This window comes from Antechinus flavipes, chromosome 4 (genome assembly GCF_016432865.1).
Source record: "Antechinus flavipes isolate AdamAnt ecotype Samford, QLD, Australia chromosome 4, AdamAnt_v2, whole genome shotgun sequence".
NCBI lineage: Eukaryota > Metazoa > Chordata > Mammalia > Dasyuromorphia > Dasyuridae > Antechinus > Antechinus flavipes.
The window spans coordinates 129,015,794-129,030,772 of NC_067401.1; the positions used below are offsets into that span (position 1 = coordinate 129,015,794).

A 14,979-nucleotide genomic window follows, 5' to 3' on the forward strand; every position below is an offset into this window, starting at 1 on the left:
GGTAAAAGAAAGTCCCTTCTCTCAAAAATCTCACAGTCAACATGTAATCAACTATAAAATAAATAGGAAATAAATTATCAAACTAGGAAAGGCACTAGAATTAAAAGAATTAGGCTTCCTGTAGAAAGTGGAATTATGGCTGGGACTTGAAGGAACCCAGAGAAGCCAGGAGGGGGAGATGAAGAGGGAGAGACTTCCAGGCACGGGGTACAATTAGTGAAAACAAACAGTCTGGGGATGAAGGTTTTGTGCAAGAAATAGCAAGGAGGCCAGTGTTATGGGAGGGGGGTGGAGGAGGACAATAAAAATAGATTGGAACAGGAGAGGAGGTATTTAAGTTAAGAAGAGATTTCAAGTGCCAACCAGAAGATTTTATATTTGATCCTAGAAGTGATCCAGGGAACCACTGGAGCTTATTGAGTTGGGGCCTTCAACCTGTTCACATAGGGTATCATATCCTTACCTACAGATGCTCTTAAAAGCATTTTACCATTTTGCATCTCTGAACCCTCCAAAGATATCATGGGGTTTACTAGGTAGATTTCTTTCTTCAGGACCAGGCTTTAAACCAAAACCAGTCTGATTCTCATTTGCCACCAAGAGGTCCCAGGTCATTTAGTCATTGTTTGGATCCCCATTGACTCAGATTTGAATATAAATTTCTGCTTTGGCCAGAAACTGAGTGTCTTCCCCTCTCAGATTCATTCATTTATTTATTTAGATTACTTTTTTTTTGGGGGGGGAGGAGAAGATTAGATGCAAGAGGAGATTCTTTGCCTTAATTGCTACCTAGCCTTAATTACTGAATGGGTACATCCTCAGTCAGACTGAGACCTGTTGAAGCCCTCAGCTTAAAAAGTCCTAGGTCTCCCATTTCATCCAGACCCATCTCTAGTCATCTTAATCTGCATCTGGCCACTGGTGCCAGATGGCTTTGGAGGGGAAATATGGTGATAACTTTGCCCAGCCTTCCTTCACTTAAATCCAGTTTACTTGCATGTCATTGCATCACCTCCATGATTTCTTGATCCTCTTCAAGAACAAAGAACAAACAATTAAGCTGGGGGAAAGGGATAACATGGTCAGGTCTTCATTTTTAGGAAGATGAATTTGACAATTGAGTGATGCTTTGGTGTGTGGGGAGAAACTACTACCAGAGAGATAAACCATTACTATATTACTATGTTACAATTAATCATTACTGTAGTTTAGACATAAGATGATAAAGGCATCAGGGTAGTAGGAGGAAAAAAGGGGGACATATGTGAGAGATGTTACAAAATCAAAAGTCTGTGGCAATAAATTGGATATAGAGGATGAGAGATAATGACAAGTTGAGGATAATACTTAAGTTTCAAGCCTGGATGACTGGAAATATGGCAATATCTTAGACAATAACAAGGAAATTTGAAAATAGGGTTTGGGAAGAAAGATGAGCTCAGTTTGGGGCATGTTGAGTTTAAAATGTCTACAGGACACCCATTTCAAGATGTTCAATAGATAATTGGAGATGTGAGACTGGAGGTTAGGCCTGAATAAGTAGATTTGAGAATGACCAGCATAGAGATATTTGAATCAATGGGAGTTGATGAGATGTTCAGTCATTTTTCAGTTGTGTAATCATTTGGGGTTTTCTTGGCAAAGAAACTGGAGTGGTTTGCCATCATTTCCTTTTCCAGCTCATTTTACAGATGAGGAACTGAGGCAAAATGGGTTAAATAAGACAACTAGTATTTGTCTGAGATCAGATGTGAACTGATGAGCATGAGTTTTCCTTTCCATTACACCACTGCCCAAGTGAAATAATACAAAGGTAGAAGAGAAGAAGCTAAGGTCAGAGTCCTGGAGAGCACCCACCTTTAATAGGTATGACCTCAAGAAAGATCCCATCTAGGGAGATAAAGGGAAATTTTGAATCCTTCCAAGGTTCTCTTCACAACTTGATTACAACCTTTTGTCAGGTGTTCTGAGCATCAGAAAAAGTTCTCTGGACAAAATACTTTCTGCTCTTTTAGAGAAAAGAAGTGGGGAGGAGGGATGACAGGCCAGAACTCTCTCACTTGTTCATAAGATTTCTGTTTAGAACCTATTCAGCAAGAGAGGCGGGTGATAAGAATATCCCTGACAGCTTGGCCTAGGGCAAAATTGTGACATAGAAAAAGTTTATCACATGTGATGTCTCAATTTCTCTTTGAAAGCCTCTCCCTTTTTTAGTCTCTGTACCCTGTATCTCCAGGCTACTCACTGAAGATCCAATTAAGGTTTGCCTTTTATGATATGGTCCAGTGCTCCAAAATGTATTCCCCTTGTCCTGTGAAAAACTCCCAAACTCACAAGGAGAAAAGAATCAAATTAATTCATGAGGGAGCAATTGTGCTAACAATTTCATGTGACCCCTTTTCCTCTTGTTTTAAAGAAGGGTCCTTGATTTTCTTCCCGAGTTATTTTTACCTTCTGAATCCAATTCTCCCTGTGCAACAGGAGAACTGTTTGGTTCTGCAAATATGTATTATATCTAGGATATACTGCAACATATTTAACATATGTAGGACTGGTTGCCATCTTGGGGGGGGTGGAGGGAGGGAGGGGAAAAAACGAAACATAAGCGAGTGCAAGGGATAATGTTGTAAAAAAATTACCCTGGCATGGATTCTATCAATACAAAGTTATTATTAAATAAAATTAAATTTAAAAAAAAAAAGAAGGGTCCTTGGAGAAACAGCCCAAAGGAATGGAGAAGCTATGATGTAAAAGTGACAAATTCAGTTCTGACACTCCAGAGCATGGAGGGCAGAGTTTGGGAACTTCACAAAGCATCATTACAGAGAATCAGGTGGATCTGACCTCCCTACAGTTCCCAAACCCCGGGACTGTATATATCTTATCTCTCCAAAGCCTAGCTAATGAAAAACCTACTTGAGTGGTCCAGATAAAACTCATTTTTTCTTCCTTTTGGTGTTCTTGGTGATGCTAAAGGTCTCCAGACAACTGAGGAAGGAGCCCTTGGGAAACAAATGCTTCATTGTCACAAATGGAAAGAGATTAAGCCCTTGACAGTCTCCTCTCCCAGTCTAGTGACCATGGAAAAATATCATACCTTTCTGTCCCCAACCCAAACAGCAAGCACAGACAAATATTTCCATCTTTTAATTATACTTCTCTCTCCAGACAGTCAGGAAAGACACAGAAACTTCTCACAGTGACCCTCTAGTTTCTTTAGGGTCTCAGGTCTTCTCCCCTGTGTTTTCCTGAAGAGAAAAGGGAGTGGGGAGGAATGGTGCAAAGAGGTGAGGGAGGGTGTGATCTCAGAAATGTCCTACTATTTAACCCTCTGTTTAAGGTTCTATAGAAAGAAATGAAGTCATAGAGCCTGATGAGATATGAAGTGTGAGTTAAGGAATAACTACCCATTCCTTTAGATGCGCTACCTTGGAGAAATCACATGATTAAGTGATAAGTTATCTCAGGATAACTGATGGTGATAAATCATTTGAGGAGCCTTCCCTGCAAAATGACCTGATTTCTGAACCCTTTCTAGATTTAATTTTTCATGATTCCTGTTCTAATCTCAGATCTTTCAATAAATCAGTCAATAATCAAGCAAGCAAGCACTTAAGCATCTACTGTGATAACAGGTTTCTCTGGGTCTCAATTTCTCTAGACTGAGCCCTGATTCTCATGCCAGATGTCCTACTGATTCCCAATTTGGCCACCAGATGTTAGCAGTGAGCAACATTTCCATCTATTCAGAGAGACTGGCTCCTCTTCCTCCTCCTTTCCTTTCTCCCTCGTTTCCTCTACCACATAGCCATCTTTTTGGATATTGAAAATGGATTTTGTGTGTGTGTGTGTGTGTGTGTGTGTGTGTGTGTGTGTGTACATCAAAGGGCAAAAAAGGAGAGTGTTTTTAGATACAGGTGATAGCTAAGTCATGTGCACCTAGGAACACTCAAGCACTCACGCTGAGATGATAAAATCTGGACAATGGAATTTTTGTCACGTTCATTTTCCTAACAAAGCAAACTATTGGAGAAAGGCTCAAGCTCTCAGCCAGAAAAAAATCAGGATATCTATTCAGGACTCCTGTTGAGGAAAAGGAGGAAATCGAATGCCTCAGTTTCTCCCCATCTATGCAATGAGTCAAAAAAAAAAAAAAAAAGTATCCAAGAGGGAAGTCTCCAAGAATTGCTCTAGTTAGGTCTGCTCTGTTTGCCCCTAGATCTGTGCCTAGAAAAGAATGGGATAAAATGAGGACAATGTCTCTATAAGGCTGCTATATCCAAGCAGAGGACTTCCCCAACTGGGAGCCTGCACTAATGTGGGGATGATAGTGTGGCAAGTGAAATATCGGTTATCTTTTACAAGGTGGTTAGGTCCTAAAGTCCCCCGAGTCCCTATTTTGAGGTTTTGGATCTTGCCTGGACTGGCTGGAACAATGTCCTATAGACCCTGTGGAGATTAGTTTTACTGAGATTGGTGTACCTCTGAGAGAGTTTTGGGGAGGGAACATAGAAATGGAGTTCTTCCTAAGCTGCATAAGGGGGTGATAGACATCAGAAACTAAACAACAGGCCCTTTTGCCCTGCCTCTGCTAGAGATTTCTCGGGTATTGTTTACCTTTCCTTCGGGGATGCAATGAGAAATGGGACAGAACAGAACTGGGTCTGTTTCCTCAGCCCTTTCTAGCAGCCAAGCTGAAGGAAAACGTACCCTGTTGATGTCTTTGTAACATTAAGCACCCCAGGGCATGTTTTTCCAAAGCACAGACTAGCTCCCACCCAAAGACACCTGGTCCACATGTGAAAAGTAGGTCACTCACCAGGTGGAGGGAGGGATAGCCTGTCCTCCAAAGCCTCCAGTTGGGGGCAAGTTTTAGGTTCTGCTCTCAAAGTGGAGGACTCTCCCTCCTCCTTTCCCAACATCCCCTCCACCAATCTGGATTTTAGCCTGGAGGGAGCCACACCCATTTTAACTCAAGGTATTTTGCCCCAACTAGGCCACAGCAGGCCGGGACAAACTGTTCCCTATTTTCTCCCTTTCCCTTAGCACAACTACTCTTCCAGCTCATCTAGTCTTTCCTGTGACTATCTCAGACACACACACACACACACACACACACACACACACACACACACAATGTTACAGAATCCAGAATGAGACTCAGGACTGCCTTATCTAGGGGGTAATAGAATAGGGGCAGAGGCTGCTAAGGAAAGTTGGAGGAGACCCCTGGAGAAAACTGGCTACATCAGCAAGCTGGTTCTTAAATCACCAGGATGATGAAAGGCCAGAGGAGAAGCTGAATGCCTTTCTAAACAAAATTAAGGGAACTAAAGATTTACTTCTCAGGAGGAACTTCGGGAAATGGTGGCTCACTCTTGATTCTTTTGGAAGCTTTCCTTTTGGATCTAAGTGTGTATATGGAGGGGTCCTAACTAAGCCAGGTGTATTTATACTCACGGTGGTGATGTAGGGAAGGGGGCAAGGGATGAAAAAGGACTAGGGAAGAAGGGTACACAGAGAGAAGGCGGTCAGTGAAGACCAAGGAATTCTTTAAGGAGCTCACAAGTCTTCTTGTGCAGGACCTCCCGCAGCTTCCTGACTCGCCTGACGCTAGAAGGCCCCACAAAACTATCTGGCCGGAGCACGGCCATACCGCCATCCACTTCTCCCATGATTATGAGGGGGGCTTCACTGACAGTTACATTGGGGCAGGGGCAGGCCCAGTCCATGTGTAAAAGGGTGACCTCCAGCGGCTCCTGGCCCAGGAACTTCAGCCCCATCTTCTCATCCTTCAGGACCTCCTCTACGGTCACGAGGGCTCGTCCCGAATCTGCTTCCTCCACCACCTCCGAGACCCTGCCCAGGATGACGAAGTCGCTCCTGCAGAAGCTCGTCACCAGCTTCTGCCGAGCCTTGCAGGCCCGACAACGCTGGCTCCCCCGAGGGAAGGGGCAGGTTTCTTCGCAAGCCTCCCGGCTCTCAAAGTTGTTCCCGTTGCCCCCGCAGCCTCCGTAGACAAACGACTGGCACTGGCCGGTCTGCCCGTTGTACGCCCAGCGAGGGGAATAAGCTTTGCAGGGGCCCTGCAGGGCGGGCAGACCGCACACCGCCAGCGGCCCGCTCATGCACGCCAGCATGCAGGCCTCGTAGGTCTCGAAGTGGTTGTGGTTGTGGTAGCAGTTGCCGAAGGTGAAGGTGAAGCAGTTGTTAGCCTGGGCGTCGTAGTGCCAACGGGTCAGCTCTTCCCCACAATCCTCCCCGTCGGGGGGCTTCAGGCACTCATTCACGGGGAAGGCCGTCCCATTGGGCCCCAGCTCCGAGGCTGACCCCTCTCCCCGCACCACGCTCAGAGGGAAATCTACCCGCAGGAGCCCCCCGGCATTTTTAGCCGTGCAGGTATAGATGCCAGCGTCCTGCGGCTGGGCGTTGTAGATGACCAGCTGGGCGATGTTGGTGACCACCACGTTGCCTCGCACGTGGTTGGGCCGCATGACCACGTTTTCTCGATCCTCCAGCTGTTTCTCCCACGTGATTTCCGGCCGAGGGCGGCCGACCACATCACAGAGGAAGCTCACGGTCTCCCCGACGCGGACTGACTGGTGGTAAGGGTGGTTGAGCAGGGCGGGGGCCGCCACGTCCACCATGGGAGTTTCGGGGGAGGCGGTGGTGGGGCTCAGCGTGGTCTCTGGCGGTGGAGGGCTGGTATTGGGCCAGGTGAGGTGGTAGCGACATGTGACCACGGTGAGCGTGATGCCTTTGGAACAAGCCTCAGCATCCATGTAGCAGCGATTGTAATACGTGAGGCCGTCCGAGGCGCAGGTGAAACTGGGCTCCTTCTCACATCGGTCCTTGCATTTGCAGACGGGTTGGCCATCCCAGATGTCACACTCAGAGCCCTGCTGCAGGCACATGAAGTGGTCGCAGGTCGCTTCTCGGGGCATCCCCACAGGGCCCTTCTTGCCCTTGACATCCATATACCGAGCAGCCACGCAGCTCTTGGTGCCGCAGACATTGGGGCAGCATTTCTCATACGTCTCACACTCCTGAAAGGAACCAACCAGGAGGCGGTTAGGCAGAAAGAGGGTTGAGGAAGACTGTTCTGTGTATAACCCACACTTAATAAATATTTGTTGAAGAATGAATGTCAGCGTCCCGGGAGCGAGGAATGTTTTATTTTTTTTGTCTTGGGATCCCTGGTCCAGTGCCCAGCACAGAGCAGATGCTTCATAATTGTGAAGGACTAGGCTTAAGATCCCTTTCAGCTCCAAATTTATGATTCTTCTAGGGGGAAAGGTGATAAGCCCCATAAGCCTAGGGTGAAGGAACTTAGAATGTTTGTCCTTATCCAGGATTTCTGTGGGGCTGAAAAGCAAGGCAGGAATGAAAAGCTGCAAGTGGGTAGTACGTGGGCTTCTCCTTGTTCAAGGAGAACTTCCTTGTTCAAGGACTTACTTCCATAACATAGGATTAGGAGCTCTGCCTGCCCAGTAGGTACGCTGTGTTATTGTCGAAAACACTCCATGAAATCTTTCTTTGTTTCTACTCCAAGAGTAGGTTGCTAATTTCGAGGAATTAAACTAATACCTGGATTAATAGTGAATTCTGTAGTTGGCCTGGGCATCACAGGACTCGCTTAACTGACTCCCAGAGTTTAGACTCCATGAAGCTGTAAATCATGTCTCCAACACTGAGTTGCCCCAGTATTTAGCAGCATTCTATGTACAATCGACACTTAATAGATATTTGTTGAAGAATGAATGAGTAAATAAATGTATGAAACACAATTCATCCCAGTCTTTAAAGAGAAAAACTGAATTGATAGCAAGAAAGCTGCTAGGCCAAGAATCCAAGAATTTGTTATTATCCCCTAAGGGGCTGCCCAAGCATTTAACTTACCCATTTTGGTAATCAGTGAAATTGAGATCACTGAAATTGATCAGTGAAATTACAGATCAATGAAATTGAGAAGATTTTTCCATGTTATTAAGGCAGATAGTTGGCCCAGTGCATAGAACATGGGATTTGAAGTCAAGAAAATTGGACTTAAAACCCTGCTTCAGACACTTCCTAACTGGGTGACCTTGGGCAAGCCTCATCTATAATGTTTTCTCATCTATAAAATGAGGAAAATCACAGCACTCATCTCCCAAGGTAATGTGAGAATCAAATAAGATAATGGGTTAAGTACTGTGTAGACCTTAAGATACTCTATAAATGCTAGTTATCAACATCATCATCAAGTTCATGATAGGACAGAGATGAATGGCTCTTTGACAACTCAATCAAATTGCTTATACAGGTCTCTTACAAAAGATCCCATTTATGAGAGACACAGAGAAAGAAACAGAGAAAGATAGAAACAGAGAGACACGCAGACAGTGAGAGGAACACAGAGACACAGAGAGGGCAACAGAGACACAGAAAGAGAGACAGAGAGATGGAGAAGGAGAGAGAGGGTCAGACGGAGAGAGAAAGAAAGAGAGGGAGAAGAAGGGGAAAGAGAAAGGGAAGAGAGAGAGGGGGAGAGAGGAGAGAGAGAGAAAAGAGAGAAAGGGAGAGATGGAATAATCCATCCCAGAAAAAATCCCTTCCAAAACCAAAGGTCAGCCACAACGTAAGCAAGGATTTACCAACCTGTACGTAATCCCCTCTGCTTTTCTCTGGAGTCACACAAGGGAGGCATTAGTTTAATTCCTCGAAATTAGCAACACACTCTTGGAGCAGAAACAATCAAGAATTTCACGGCATGTTTTTTTCCGACAATAACACCTCGTACCTATTAGGCAGGCGGAGCCCCTAATCCCTCTGTGCCTTGTCTGCTCCATGCAGGAGTGAGTCCTCTAAACAAGGGGCAGCCCATGTACTACTTGCAGCTTTTCATTCCTGTCTTGATTTCAGCTCCTATGAAATGCCACTCCAGCTAAGAGGGGGAAAATACTAGTCCCGCTCCATTCTCTTTGCAATTAGACTTTTTGGGTAGGAGGTGTTTTCCCCCTCTTACTGTTAACAATGGCTGTTTTGTTCTTTTGAGGGTTACAGACCTTATTAGCCCCATACCTCCCTAAAGGGAAGCATCTGTAGTAGTACAGAGGAAAGGGAGCTGGCCAGGATCCAAAAGACCTGGGCTGTGCATCCCAGTTCTATCATTGCTATTTGTATGATATTTCTCTGGCTTTTACTTTCCTTAAAAGTTAGAACCAGAAACTAGATATTTCCTAAAATGATGCAAGGGAGAGAGAGAGAGCTGGCTTGGTAGCCACACTAGCTGGCGAGTCATCAGTGATCTAAGCAACTTCCGAAGACCCTAAGTGCTGGCTTGCATTGGAAAGGGAACTTTACTTACCAAGTAAATCCCTATGCCAGTGACATCACTGCTCTAGTCCCTATCCTTAACCCTCCTTTCTCTAAACCAAAAGTTTTTAGGCTTTATTGTGTTTTTGGATCCCTTAGGCAATGTGCTGGGTCTTTTTTTTTTTAGATCAAAGGAAATGCTAAATTTCAGTTAGACATTAGGAAAAATAAAGATGTGGACGTTTTCCCTATCCAAGTTTATACAACTACTGAAATCTATCAATGGACTCCAGGACTCTTTTGCTTTAAGCCAGTGGTTCTCAAAATGTGATGCAGAGAATCCTGGGTATCTTTGAAACCCTTTCAGAGGATCTAAAAATTCAAAATTAGTTTTTATTTCTAATATGATAAATATTTATAAATATAACCCACATAAACAAAAACTCTTTGGGCAGATCCTCAATAATGTAGGCATTTTTGTCTACAAAAGCTGCATGCAGATCCCCAGCTAGTTATTATAAAGATATTGAGAACAAAAGTTTGAGAACCATTGCTTTAAAGAAATGGGAGTATTGGGCCCAAGATGGGAAGCTCTCAGGTTTGGTTGCCCAGTTAACCAGATTAAAAGGGAATCTCAGAATATATCGAACCATGATAGAGAGTAGAAGGAAGTCACTTGCTTACTTTTCTCATAGGTAGCTGCTGCTCAAGAATGGACTTCAGGGCTTGGAGATCCATGAAAGGAGGGCCTACACAAAAAATATTGCTGGGGGTGTAATCTAAATGTAGGCCAGATCTGGTCCATCTGTTAAGTTTTGCTCAGAAGCCCAGGACTGAAACTAAGGTCATCGATTGTTCAGCCATCCCGATGGCAAGTGGCAAAAGTACTATTTCAGGAATCTGAGGGCCTGAGTTGAAATTACACTCCTGAAGCTTCCTGTTTGTGTGATTCTGAGCCTCAGTTTTCTCATCTATAAAATGAGGAGTTGGATTAGACAGCCTCTGAGATCTCTTCCAAGTTTAGCTCTGTGATCCTAGGAGTACACACACTTATAGATGGACACAGAGAGTTGGCAAGAACCATGTGGTGATATTCCATCCCTGAATACTACCTGTTTATTAGGTCAGATTGACCAAATGCAGCCACATCCATAACAACAGAGCAGACAGTCTTCTTACCTATTCATGAGTTAGATGAGAAGTCCCTGGTCTCTGAAAATACATCTTCTCATCTCTATCTATTATTACTCAGAGCCAACACAAAACACTTTTGCGGTTTGCAAATGACTTGTCTTGGGAATTGTCACAATTGGGCTGGGGACTTGGGAAGTGGGAAGTCCCTGTTACTATTCTGAATCTGGGGGTGGAAATGAAATGGTTGTGGGGAAGAAAGAGGATTAAAGGAGGGTTGCTCTTCCCCCACAGCCAAAGGTCAGAAAGTGTTGCCTGATGGTAATACAAGTTAATTCAGACTCAGTCTGAACTTGCAGATCAATACTTATGGTCTTAAGAGATTTGCATAGACTTCGTCATAATGCCCAAGACCTCCATCTGTCTGTAGAATTTGGGGGTAAGGTGGGCACAGGGTCAGCTGGCTCCAACCTGGAGCACCAAGAGAAATCTTTTCAAGATAAATGCCAGGCAACAGTGGACAATATCTCTGGCTTCTAGAGCCTGCTGCTCTGAACAGACTGACAGGATCATGGATGTGGAACCAGGGCAGAAGTCATTTGCCTCTTATTTTGCAGATTGGGAACCTGAGGCTCAGGGAGCTTAAATGATTAGCCATGAGTCACACAGATAGTAATAAAAGTCAGAGGCAGATCCCCTTTCTCTAAAAACAGTATGTTTCCCACTGTTCTATACTAAATAATAAGGATGGGAATAGGGAGTAGGAACTGTGACTTAATTAGTTTAGGTAACTCTCATGAAAAATTTCCTCCACTAATGCAGGTTGCTCTCTTCTTGATTGGCTGTGGGGGAAGAGCAACCCTCCTTTAACCCTCTTCTTTCCCCACAGTCATTTCACTTCCACCTCCAGATTCAGAATAGTAACAGGGACTTCCTACTTCCCAAGTCTCCAGCCCAGTTGTGACAATTTCCAAGACAACTTATAATCAGAGAAAGTTGCCTAGAGCACCAAGAAGTTGGCAGGCAAGCAGTCAAGAAACATTATTAAGCACCTATTATGTATTGGAGGCACGGTGGATAGAGCACTAGGCTTGGAGTCAGGAAAACTCATGTTCCTGAGTTCAAATTTAGCCTCAGACACTTACTAGTTACATGTTCCTTGGCAAGCCACTTAACCCTATTTGCCTCAGTTTCCTCATCTGTAAAACGAGCTAGAGAAAAAATGGCAATATCTTTGCCAAGAAAACCCCAAATGAGCTAATGAAGAATCAGACCCAACTAAATAGCAACAGCTATTGTGCCAGACATTGTGACATGCCTAGGGTTAAACCACCAGTATATGTATGGGATAGGGTTTAAAACCAGGTCTTTCTTGCTCTGAGGTCAGTTACCTACTAATTATGCTATTCCTCACTAAATCACTGAATTAGCTGAAGGGGAAGCCAAAAAAAAAAAAAAAAACCCTGGATATTATAATATTTAGGGCTGAAAGAAAACTTGGCTCAATCGAAGAAGATCACTGATTTGTCCAAGGTTACACAACTAAAAAAAAAAAAAGAAAAGGCAAATCTTAAGTAGCAGTGTCTGGAAGAATCCAAGTCACACAGGTTTCATATAATCTAGAGATGGAATGAGCTATGATTGTTCAGTTATGCCCAAATCTTGTCACCCATTTAGGGTTTTCTTGGCAAAGAGATTGGAATGTTTGTCACTTTTTTTCTTCAGCCCATTTTACCAATGAGGAAATAGAGGCAAACAGGGTTGAGTGACTTGCCCAGGATCACACAGCGAGTGTTTGAGGCACTATTTGAATTCAGATCTTTCTGGCTCTATGGTCTATCCAGTGAGCCACACAGCTGCCTTAGAAGGAGCTATAGAGATCGTCTGGGACAATTTCATATTACAGATGAGGAAACTGAGGTGCAGAGATATTTGTCTAAAGTGACACACACTATCCAGACTCAAACCCAAGTCTTATTACTGCAAATTCAGGACACTTTCTACTATAGTAGCACCACTGCCTCCGTGCCCTATACTTCCTCATTTTTGCTATGGAAACTAACTGTGGGTTGCTAGGAGAGAATAACAACTCACATTCACTACAACTTTAGTTTAACAAACTGTCTTTCCCACAACCCTGTGCCAGAGGCAGTGTATTATCATCCCGTTTCACAGTTTAAGGAACTGAGGTTCAAAGAAATAGACTGTGGTAGGGTCACGAAGCTACGAAGTGTAAAAAGTCCGGAGTCAAGTTCAGGTCTCCGGGATCCAATTGTCGACCTCTTTCCATCGCCTTATTTTTAGTTTCTAAAATTGACCTGTGCTGAGAGGGAAGCCAAGGACTTCCCCAAAAGGATCCCCCTCAAAAACAGCAAGCAGCAGCAAGAGGCTTTTTTTTTCTTTTTTGTCCTTGGTGCTGTTCTGTCTCCCACTACTTACTCACTAATTATTGGCTACATCTTTTCCCGGACTCCACTAGACATTGGGTGGAGGCAAGCAGCTGCAGGCAGAGAGGTTCCAACATTGGTCAGGACCCAATGGATAAGCATCTTTCTGGGAGGTAGAAAGAGGCCTTTCTCATTTCTCCCCAAGTTTCCAAAGTTCGTGGCAAAAATAAATAAATCATGACACCATCTAACCTGGACAGTCTTCAGGGTGGACAATGTCACCAAGGCATGTTCCAATCTGGCTGAGCCACACATACATACATCGTTGGTGGCCAATGTTTCAACCCACTGGGCTTCCCTGCTCCCCAGGATACCGCGGGGCTTCTTCCCCCATCCCCACTCTCACTCACCTGGTCCGTTTCACACTCCCGCTTGCAGGTGCTCTGAGCGTCAACCCAGAGATTGGGGTTCATGTCGTTGGGGCAGATCCCAGCGTGAGAATAGCGAATAGGAGGCAGTGCCTGCCCCACTGGTGGCATCTCCAGGAGCAGCAAGGCAACTAGAGGTCCCCAGCAGACCCACAAGCGCCAGGACCACATGGTCCCCTCGCAGAGGCTTCTCCAAAGGGGAAAAGAAAAGCTTTCCTCCAGCTAAAGCCGGCCTCGCACCCACCCTGGATTTCAATTCTTTTTCTCCGAAGGACTGGGATACACCTGCCCCTCCCAACCTCAGTGAGGCTTTCCCACTGCCCTGGAGTCAGACTACGCTGCTCAGCCTTCAACTGTCCAGATGAAAGGGTTTCGGGAGCAATCCGCCTCCACCCCACCCCTTAATTTGTAAAGAAAGCTGCTTCCCAGGAGGCCCCGGCAGCCGGACTCTTGCCCTGTGCTCCCTCCACCGAGCAACTTGCAGAGAGCAGACTCGATGCTTGTGATCGACGAGCTCTGCGCTGCCTCTGTCCCGTTGCCGACCCACAGACTTGTTGCAAAAAAATAAAAAAAAAAGAAAAAAGAAAGAAAGAAAGAAGGGGGAAAAAAAAGAAAGAAAGAAGACAAAAGAAAGGAAAGGGGTGGTGGTGGTAAAGCTGGAAACAGTTTAGGCGTCTGTATCTGGCACCATGGGACACCTGCATGTTTCTGAGCTCAAGGGAGGCCTTTAACCCCTTCCCGCGCCCGGAATGGCATGTACTTCCGAGGGGGAGATTGGCTCGGGACAAGGCCACTGGAAAAGAAGGGATTCCCCCACACACACTTCGCCCTCCCCACTTTGCAATACCCTGTCCCTCCCCAGGGCCTCCCCCCTCTGGTCCCAACTCTCCCTCCCTCCTTTCTCCTTCACCACCTCTGAAGGAAAACGAGAACACTCAATCGCTTGTTACTGGGAAGAACCCGTTCAGCCTCGGCGGTACCCCCTCCTCCCCACTTCCATCCTCACCCCTACCCCCACCCCCACCCTCACCCTGGCGGCCGGGCGGGTCCTGATAACACATTGGAGAGCAAATGACGTGGAAAAAAAAAAAAAAAAAAACAGGCTCGTTCACTGCTTGCTGCTGCCTGAACGCCCTCCCAGCCAAAGGGAAGCTGAGGCCGAGAGACCGCCCGGGAGCCGGACCAAGCAACCCTAGAAGCAGAAGCAGCAACGGGGCTGCGGGTCCCCACCTAGGAGCCCCACCACTATTCCCTCTCCCCCAACTCCTCGGCAGCCCGCGCACTGGGCCTCCCGCCCAGTGGGGGTGGCTTGGGTCACACTATTGCTCCCCGAGGACGCAACTTGGCCCCCAACTCCCGGAGAATCACTACCGGGGAAGTTGGGATGAGAGAGAGCTCTTAGCTCCCCCCGCACCGCACCCCGTCTCCCAGCCGTGGGGTGATCGGGGGCGGTGGGTCTGAGGCAGTTCGAGGTTTATCACATTCCTCCACAAACAAACACTTCTCAAGGCTGAAAGAAAACCACACAGCCAGAGATGGGAGTGGAGCCCTCCCTAGACAGGGAAATGACTCGAAATCTAACCGCTCATTACCATACTTAGGGTTGAGCAAAGGCTTTAGGAAATCTCTTTATCCCGGTTGAAGGGCTAACGAACGGTTGGAAGAAGGATGATCATACCATCCTCTACGCCCTCTTTTCCCTTCCCTGCGCAGCCCAAACTTATTTAGATTTCCTGGTC

The 14,979-nt window shown here is 45.8% G+C and overlaps 1 protein-coding gene across 1 annotated transcript; it reads right to left on the reverse strand.

The window, feature by feature from the left end:
- Positions 1 to 5,136: 5,136 nt before the first annotated feature.
- WFIKKN2 (WAP, follistatin/kazal, immunoglobulin, kunitz and netrin domain containing 2) lies at positions 5,137 to 14,233 on the reverse strand. The gene is made up of 2 exons (XM_051994281.1): positions 13,223 to 14,233; positions 5,137 to 7,046 (listed from the first exon to the last, which is right to left on the reverse strand). Exons 1-2 carry the CDS (start codon positions 13,409 to 13,411, stop codon positions 5,532 to 5,534), a joined length of 1,704 nt encoding a protein of 567 aa, XP_051850241.1. The 5' UTR covers positions 13,412 to 14,233; the 3' UTR covers positions 5,137 to 5,531.
- Positions 14,234 to 14,979: the final 746 nt, after the last annotated feature.